This window comes from Octopus bimaculoides, chromosome 4 (assembly GCF_001194135.2).
Source record: "Octopus bimaculoides isolate UCB-OBI-ISO-001 chromosome 4, ASM119413v2, whole genome shotgun sequence".
NCBI lineage: Eukaryota > Metazoa > Mollusca > Cephalopoda > Octopoda > Octopodidae > Octopus > Octopus bimaculoides.
In genome coordinates, this window is record NC_068984.1 from 140,763,206 (window position 1) to 140,773,175 (window position 9,970).

General features: G+C 36.9%; 1 protein-coding gene across 9 annotated transcripts in view; it reads right to left on the reverse strand.

Moving 5' to 3' along the window:
* The window catches only part of LOC106877933 (uncharacterized), a 229,994-nt gene that overhangs the window by 83,953 nt on the left and 136,071 nt on the right, over window positions 1–9,970 (reverse strand). For 7 of the 9 annotated variants that reach the window (XM_052967535.1, XM_052967536.1, XM_052967534.1 and 4 more), the window contains exons 4-5: window positions 5,094–5,132; window positions 2,199–2,246 (exon numbers count right to left, since the gene is read on the reverse strand). The exons of 1 other annotated variant lie outside the window; for it this stretch is intronic. In XM_052967535.1, the coding sequence (XP_052823495.1) occupies window positions 2,199–2,246; window positions 5,094–5,132 (87 nt within the window). The remainder of the gene's footprint in view (window positions 1–2,198; window positions 2,247–5,093; window positions 5,133–9,970) is intronic. One more of the 9 variants, XM_052967537.1, reaches the window with a different exon arrangement.

Here is a 9,970-nt window from a genome sequence, read left to right on the forward strand (position 1 = left end):
TATATATATATATATATATATATATATATATATATATATATAATGGTGCTTACATACTTTAACCATCAGATGTCAAAGTAACAATTTAGCAATATAGACAGCACAAACATATTGGTCATACAGACTAACTACCAGATGTTACTAAAAGCATCAAGGCAATACAAACTGACTAGAAGCTAAAATAACCAAAATCCAAGCAATACAGACTGACCAACAGATGCTAAAATAAGCTGAACACAGTTCACTTTACATCTGCTTTTCCATTCTAGCATGGGTTAGTTGAATACATGTAACACAAATTGATCAACAGCTGCTAAAATAACCGATATTCAGGCAATATATGTGACTGACCTTCAGATGCCAAAGAAGTGTAACAAAAGTGAAATAAAGAAGTTAATTTTGTTGGTAGCGGGAACTTTATAATTACGGGTTACGGTGTTGACTTTGGATGTTCAGGTGTTTGCAGACTATAATAAAAGTGCTAACAATAATGCACCTGTTTTCAATTCCATGACCATCACTCCAGAGTGAGCTCAACATTGCATGGAATAAAACATCAATAACACTTAAAGAAGTTGTAAAAAAGCTATAAAGAACATTGAAGATTTTTATGGCCAAATATTTATTGAATGTCACACCAAAATTTTGAGATGGAATCTAGTGACACTTGAGTAATGAACAAAGATTTGGTATGTGGAAGGTGTGTATATATACACACATTCACGTAGGTATGTAGCTTAGTGGTTAGAGGTATTCCGCTCACAATCATAAGAGGATGAGTTCAATTCATTTCCTGTTGCTAACTGGAAATAAATGAGTTGTACCTGTAATTTCAAAGGGGCCAGCCTTGTCGCATTCTGTGTCATGCTGAATCTCCCTGAGAACTACATTAAGATTATGCATGTCTGTGGAGTGCTCAGCCACTTGCATGTTAATTTCATGAGCAGGCTGTTCCGTTGGTTGGATCAACTGGAAACTTTTTCATTATAACCAATGGAGCGCCAGTTTGACATGCATGTGCACACGCACAGAGAGGTTTTGTTTATAATTGTCTGACTCTGGTGTTTTACTGTTGGTTTTTTTTTTGGTTGCTTGTGCAGCGGATTGAAAAGAAAGAAAACGCATATATCACGAGAATTACTTGTGTATCTCAGGATTTAAGATACCTAACCCATATCCCTCTATGTTGTCCACTCCACTGGTACTCCATCAGTTAAGATGATGAGGTTGTTCCGATCAACAGAACAACCTGCTCGTGAAATTAACATACAAGCGGCTGAGTGCTCCACAGGCGGCGAGCTGGCAGAAACGTTAGCACGTCGGGCGAAATGCTTAGCGGTATTTCGTCTGCCGTTAGGTTCTGAGTTCAAATTCTGCCGAGGTCGACTTTACCTTTCATCCTTTCGGGGTCAATAAATTAAGAACCAGTTACGCACTGGGGTCGATGTAATCGACTTAATCTGTTTGTCTGTTCTTGTTTGTCCCCTCTATGATTAGCCCCTTGTGGGCAATAAAAGAATAAGACATGCATACACTTAATGTAGCTCTCCAATAGTTTCATCATGACACAATATGTAACAAAGCTGGCCCCTTTGAATTACAGGTACATCTCTCTTTTGCTAGCTGAGTGAACTGGAGCAATGTGAAATAAACTGTCTTGCTCAAGGACATAACACGCTGCTATATATCAAACTCATGACCATATGATTGTGAGCTGAATATTCTAACCACTTAGCCACGCACCTGTATGCTTTGAAAAATATCTATAATGGTTGGCATCAGGAAATTATGAGAGAATGTGTCATGAGAAAGAGTGTGTTGTCATGTGGGTGATAAAGTGTGTATGAGAGTATGTTATCATGAATGTGTGTGTGTGTGTGTGTGTGTGAGAAAGAAAGCATGTGTATGAGAAAGCATGTTGCATGTGCATTTAAAAAAAATAGTGTGTGTGTGTATGTGTGAAAGAACATGTTATGCATGTGTGAGAGAGAGAGCATTATACACAAAACTAAACCCTGAAAGCAAGGAATCCAGCTAACAGCTTCAAGATAAAAAAAAAATGGACGAACGTTCTGATTCTGTACAGTTTGATGGGAAAGGAAATTGGATCGTCAGGCTAAAGTCCTTCATATGGACGCTTACCCTTAACAAGATTAGCAGGGATTGAGGGATAAAGAACAGTGAGCAGTGAGGCATACCTGGTTAGGTGAAATAAGATTAGGTCCTGGCTGGTAGATCTCATAGACCTAGAGAGAGAGAGAGAGAGAAGTAGGAGGGGAGATAGAGAAATAGGGAGAAGTGGAGAAGGAGAGAGAAAATATACAGGAAACTAAAAATAAAGAAACAAACAAAAATGAAAAAACGAAAATCAAAAATAAAGAAATTGTGAAAAAAAAAACAAGAAAAAGTTAAGGCTCCAGCAAGCAAAATGGACATGCAATTTATCTCTCACTCAATCTTGAAATGATTTGAGGAGTATTTAACTTATAATATTAAGACTAATCAGATATCTCCAAAGTGACATCTCAAAATCTTATTTATTGTTATATGTTTTTTTTTTTTTGATGTCCAGTCACTATAACTTTCACCGTCTGTAAAACATTGGTTCTGTACATGTAAATGTAATACTTCAGGTCATCTACAATGTTTTTGTAAAAACAGAAAAATACATTATAAGAGAAAGGAAAATAGAGAGAGAAATTGATGAAAGAAGAGGGGATGAGGAAACGGTTGTGAAATAAGAGAAGATGAATGAAGAGAGACGATGAAAAGTAAATGATTATAAGTGAAAAAGATGAAACTAGTGACAAAATACAAGAAAAACATGTTCAATAACATCTTTGTTTAACTTTTCGCAAGCAAAAAAAAAAAAAAAAAGTGGTAAACAGTTACAAGGATGAATATTAGTCAAAAGAGAACAAATTGAGAAAAATAAAACAAAGAATGTATATCAGAGAGTGGTGTTGAAATTAAGGCAAAAGTTAACTGACCACAAAAGTCATAGGAGTGACCAAGCAGTATTATAACTCTGCAAGAGAGAGTGATGGGAATGGTAAAACTGGTGATCACATAGATCACCGAAGAAGGTCAAACAGTGCTGTAGAGAAAGAGTAGTGATGAAGTTAAGACTGGTTTGCTGCCCACAATGGTCAAGGAAGATGGTCAAGCGATAGCTATGTAAGACAGAGTCCAAATAAATCAGTGATGAGTTTGTGTCAATATAATTGATAAATATATGTTTTATGTGCCATGAAGTGCGGAGAGTTCAGACATTTTGAGCAGGGAAGTTTTCCCTTCTATGATCACACATTTTTTTAGGGATATCAAGAACTATATAAACTAATGTGCCCTTTTCTTGGTAGGTTTGATATATACTAATTCTAATAGATTAAGCAACTACATGGAGGCCCTCTAAGCTAAGGGTGTTTAGTTTAGAAACAGTAACTGAAGTGGAAGGTTATTTCTGAAACTGATGTCTACAGATCTTCACATTCCTCACACAAAATTCTCATTTGGAAACAGCCCTTTTAGGGCTGTTTCCAAAACATCAACACCTACCTCTTTGCCCAAAACAAGTTTATTTTATTTTACAAATTTTATAGGTACATAGCTGTACCCTGGTCTGATAAATATATTTCATTTCCTATTCAACAGCTGAACAATCACTCTCCAAGTCAGCAGAGAGATTTTAGAAGAATTCCATTATCTCTCGTGGATTGACTGTTCCTGAAGATCAGGAGTTAATCATTTTTTATTTGTGGACCCCTTTCATTACTATTCTATTTTGATGGACCCTCATAGTCATTCAATGTTTAAAACCTAGTTTTATAAACTATTTTTCCAAAATTCCTAATTTGTTTTTCACTTGTTAACTTGTTAAGGTGGAATTATGTAAAACATTAGAGAAAGAAACATAGCTGTCCCTTTCAAAAATACATCTAAATCAGAATTTTTCATGGACCCTTACAATAGAACTATATTTTCCTATTTTGCTCATACAAACCCCCAAAAGCCTTACATGTCCTAACAGGGACCATATGGGTCCCAGCTGAGAATCAGTGTTGTAGAGGATCTCTCAGCTCATGTAGAATTTTGTACCTCGGAATATAAAAGCCATTAGGTTTTTAACAATTATCGATTTAGCTTAATTTTTGTGCCTAAATAAAAATTCCAGAAACAAAATTCACTCTCCAGTTTTGAAAAGAAGCAAGAATACTTCATTGATTTTACTTCTAGGTTGATAACAAAGCAACCCCTAAGGAATCTGGACTGTGAGTATAGGGGTTACAATTAAATAGAACATACATAGTTTGGTAATGACCATTTCTGACAACTCACAAGTCAATAAAAAAGTCTCAACTCGCTAGAAATCATAGCCATGTCTCTTCCAAATCATACCATGGTGTATTAAAAGGTCACATTTGGTCTCATCAGAATATACATTCTTCAAAGTTCACATAATCTTTTCTATTTAAGGCACAAGGGCTGAAATTTTGGAGGGAGTTAGTCGATTACATTGACCCCATTATTTCACTGGTACTTAATTTATCGACCCCAAAAGGATGACAGGCAGTTGACTTTGGCAGACTAATAATAATAATAATAATGATTTCAAATTTTGACACAAGGCCAGCAATTTTGGGGCAGGGAGTAAGTCAATTACTTTGCCCTTGGTGATAAACTGGTACTTAATTTATTTTATCGACCCTGAGAGGACAAAAGGCAAAGTCGACCTCAGTGGAATTTGAACTCAGAATGTGGAAATGGATGAAACACTGTTAAGCATTTTTCCCAGTGTGCTAATGGTTCTGCCAACTTGCACACTAACAGAAGTGTTCCTTCTAATCCCTTATGGAATCGACTGAAATAACTGCATCGTTGGCTGATGCTACTTAAGTCAGACATTAAGTGGAGAAAGCATGATTATTATATTAAATATGGCCTGGGACAAGGCTATCAAAAAAAGGTTCATTGCAGGAGAAGAGGGATAACAAAATTCTACTTGTGTCACAAACATATCAAGGTCTTGAATGTGGTGCATGTTGGTGATATATGTGTATACACACACTGTGCACTTTTGGAAATGGGCCTACCTTATCTGGAGAAATTTTGCCAGGGGGTAAGTTTATATCCTGTAGTTGTACAAAAGTCAAGGTTAACAAATAACAACTGCAACATGATTCAGTTATGAAAAGGTTTTGATAAATAAGTTTCATTAAAGAAATATAAATAAAATCAACAAGATGGTGGTGGTGGTGGTGGTGGTGATGGTGTGTGTGTGTGTGTGTGGGGGGGGGGTATCATTTGTGCTTAATTAAATTGTTAGCTAAAACAGCAAAGTTTCTCCCAAATCATACTAAACCATCTTAAAAACTGTGGCATTGGACACATTGGAGGATGTAGTCTTAGATATACAATGGCTGAAATTGAAGATCAAATGATCTTGGTTAAAATGGCTTTCATCATAGATCTACTGGATTAGGACAACCTGGGGTTAAAGAACAACAACAACAATAGAAACAAAAGCATTTCAGAGATCAGGCCCCACTGTGGATCAATATGCTAGAAATAGCAACCAAATCACCTTCAAATAATGCCCCAACATCTTAGAAGAAAAAAGAGACATAGGATAATGCAGTTATGGGATAAATTAAAACGATGTGATGGTCATTGTTAGAATAACTTTGATCACAGATTCTGCTTGACAGAGTTGACCTGGGGCTTAAACAAAACATTCAGAGATTATGCCAACAAGAATGTCCAACGAGGAAAAGCAGCTGAATCTTGCTCTAAGCGTATCCAAGTGTCTTGCAAAAGGACAAATTGGATACTGTAGTGTGAAATATAATAAACTAAATGGAATAACTTCATAGAAGTCAGCCAATGGTATGTATACAGAAGGGTCTGTACTGAATGACATACATAAACAATTCTATTGGTTGGAGAAAGAAAACAAAAGCCTAGCAGTAAATGTTAGCAACTCTCAAACAAAACAGATAATTTTAAGAATTTAGGAATTCACAAAATTGCTTAACATTTTCAAGAAAGAAAACCTGATCTGATTTTCCTTGAGTTTGTAAACACAAAATATCTTCACTCACACTTAAGATATATCTTCACTCACACTTAAGATGTATCTCCACTGTCACATTCTAATTCATATAGGATATATCAATTATAAGATTACATTTCATTTCCACACTGCATTTCACTAGGGTGCGCAATGGGGGTAGTGTCAGGCTGAAGTATCACAAATCAATGATTTAATGCATTAATTCGATCAATGGTGGTATTGGCTGTCTTTGTTGTGTCTGTCAAACAACAATGATGTTGGTGACGACTATAAACCATTGGATCAAATTTTTTATGCTCCACATACATGATTGAAGCGGGGAAAACTTTAGCTGAAACAGAAGACACTCGAGAGGATTGACAATGGAGAGACAGGGCTGAAAAGAGTAACTAGATTTTGCTTGAATCTGAGCTGGGCCCCTTAAAAGAAGAACAGGTGGGGTTTGTCATCTGAGTTTCAGCGACCACACGATGTCATGATACAGGAAAAAGTATGGTGCAGCCTTACATCTCAAAGTTACATATATATCCAAATCAACAATTCTACATGCTCTTATATTTATAGTCAACATGACTGACCACTTCATATCGTTGCTATTATGCAAAACTGTTCTAAGTCCAAAACGTTGCTTTTTCAGAAATCGGAAACATAGTTTCATCATTCAATTTCTTTTTACATTAGCAACAGTTTCAGCTTAACGGTAATACTTTGTTGGGTGCACAAAATCGTAACTCCATGCATGTATGATATTTTCAGTCAGAAATATTTTTGCAAAACTGTCGTATGTGGGACTTACTTTTGTATTTTCCAAAAGTGTGGTAAGTCCAAAACGTTGCTTTCTCAAAAAACAAAAATAGTTTCACCATTCCATAGCAAAACGGTTGTACTACACTTTGACAATTTTTGATATCTTGGTATCTGAAGCAGCTGGAGATATGATAGTTTGACCAAAAGAACCGGTTATTGCAAACAAAAATAAATATTGAAAGAAACAGATTTGGCCAAATTTGGACTACGACAGTTTAGTATAATAACAAACAATATGTATATATATCGTTGCTATTATGCAAAAGTATGTCCAAAATGTTGCTCTTTCAGAAAATGAAAAGAAGAGTTTCATCATTCCATAGCAAAACCATTGTACTACACTTTGACAATTTTTGATATTTTGGCATCTGATGCAGCTGGAGATGCAACAGTTTGACTAAAAGAACCAGCTATTGCAAGCAAAAATAAATATTGAAAAAATTAAAAAACCATTTGGCCAAATTTGGACATACAACAGATTAACATAATAGCAACGATATATACTCCCACCAATACTGCATGACATATAAACTCATCATAATTACTTAATGTCCGTTTTCCATGCTGGTATGGGTTGGACAGTTTGGTAGGAACTGGCCAGTTACACCAAGCTCCAGTTGTTTGTTTTGGCATGGTTTCTATGGCTTGATGCCCTTCTTAATGCCAACCACTTCACAGAGTGGACTGGGTGCTTTTTTATGTGGCACCAGCACTTTATACATGGCACCAGCATGGGTGGCTTTTGTGTGTTACTGTCATGGGTGGTTTTACATGATACCTGTATGGGTGCTATTTATGTGGCAACTTAGCTCAATTCCATAATGGAAAGTGGTTTAGTGTCATGCAGTGGAATTGATCACAAAACCATTCGGTTACAAAAAAAAACTTTTCCACCACACACCCAGAACTATGCCTCAATAAATATAGATGTGTGCACACACAGACACACACACAAACTCGTACATTAGTTTCAAACTTTGGAACAAGGCCATCAAGCTCAGGAGAGGGGTACATTGATTACCTCGACCTCAGTGCTCGACTGGTACTTATTTTATCGACCTTGAAAAGCTAAAAGGCAAAGTCGACCTTGGTGGAATTTGAACTCAGAACATAGACAGACGAAATGCCACTTAGCATTTTGCCTGGGATGCTAACAATTCCGTTTGCTCACTGCCTAATAAACACCCTTATATTGGTAACTGGTGGAGAAAAAAGTACTTAATACTTTAGTAGAGATTAAAACAGTAGAACCTCGCAGTACGATTGCCCCATTATATGAGTAATTTGTTGTATGAAGCGAGACTCATACAAATTTTTGTCTTGAAGTACGAGCATGCAAATCGTTCCATTTTTAAGGTAATTCAGTAAATAAAACCAGTTTACATATTTCTTTTGCATTCTTTTTTTTATAATTGTCATTTAACTTGTAACTATACCTTTTCTCTTTTAAAATCCATAAAAAGTTATTTTTGAGTGGTTTGTGGGGAGGGGCTGGAATGGATTAATTATATTTTAGTTAATTTCAATGTGGAAAACTGATTTGTAAAACGAGTAAATTGTAAGATGAGTTTGGTTATGGAATGAATTATACTCGTACTGCGCGGTATCACTGTAATATATGTTTTATTTTAGTCAAGTCAGTCTCTTGTTACTCTGAGTTTCACCAATGAGTGCAGAGTACCCTTGAGGCAAGTTACAACTGAAGAAATACTGAAATTTGTACATCTACGTATAGGATTCCTGTAATAGGGTATGATGGTGGGGGTGGGGAATATCAAAGGAATGGAAAAAGCAAAAAGAGGGAGAAAATAAAATAAAAAAGGAAGAAAAAGGAGTAATAGTAACTAAATTACCCTTAAATTATACACCATAAAATTGAAAAAAGGCGCAGGAGTGGCTGTGTGGTAAGTAGCTTGTTTACCAACCACATGGTACCGGGTTCAGTCCCACTGTGTGGCACCTTGAGCAAGTGTCTTCTACTATAGCCTCAGGCCAACCAAAGCCTTGTGAGTGGATTTGGTAGACGGAAACTGAAAGAAGCCCGTCGTATATATGTATATATATATATGTATGTGTGTCTGTGTTTGTCCCCCCCACCATCGCTTGACAACCGATGCTGCTGTGTTTACGTCCCCGTAACTTAGCAGTTCGACAAAAAGAGACCGATAGAATAAGTACTAGGCTTACAAAGAATAAGTCCTGTGTTCGATTTGGTCGACTAAAGGCAGTGCTCCAGCATGGCCGCAGTCAAATGACAAACAAGTAAAAGAGTATTGTAAGAAGCTTCACCTATTTCTCTTTTCTTTCCTTTTTTTTTTCCTTTTTTACAACAGCGAGATCTGAGAAACTGCTTACATATGCATGCACCTATGCCACACACATTCCGTAAATACAAAAACTCCTTGAAAACCCGGAGTTCTTCAAATGAAGCCTCTTGCGATATTTGTTCTGTATCAAATCCCATATACTTCCTTGTTACTTTTGCTGCCAGGTAGACAATGAACCAATGGTTAACCCAATTCAAAGCTCCAACCCCAATGCTCTTGTCCACCAGTTGCAATATGAATTAATTGAAATTACAAGCTGTGCGGCCGTTCCAGGTATTCTGGACTAATTCAATGAGAAAATTAAAGCAATTAGTTCTAAATTAATTGTGTTAAGTGGTGGATAAGAGACAAGTTGCAGGAGTTCTTTGGTAGAATATCTTACCTGAAGAAAGACAATAGAGTTGGTGCCACTACCACAGACAGCATGAATGAAGAAACACCACCAAATAACTTAAAGGTTGTGGTGGTGGAAGAGGAAGGGGAGAGGGGGTGATGGTGAAGGGGAGGGTGGTGGTGGTGGTGGAGGAGAGGAAGATGGTGGTGGTGATGAAGACATGTTTTGAAGGACTTTTAACCAAAAACTGGAGCAACTGAATCACAACTGGCTGGGGTGTAACTGGCCAGCTGTAGCAAATGGTTGGGGTGTAACAGGCCAGCTGTAGCAACTGGATGGGGTGTAACAGGCCAGCTGTAGCAACTGGCTGGGGTGTAACAGGCTAGCTGTAGCAACTGGCTGGGGTGTAACAGGCCAGCTGTAGCAACA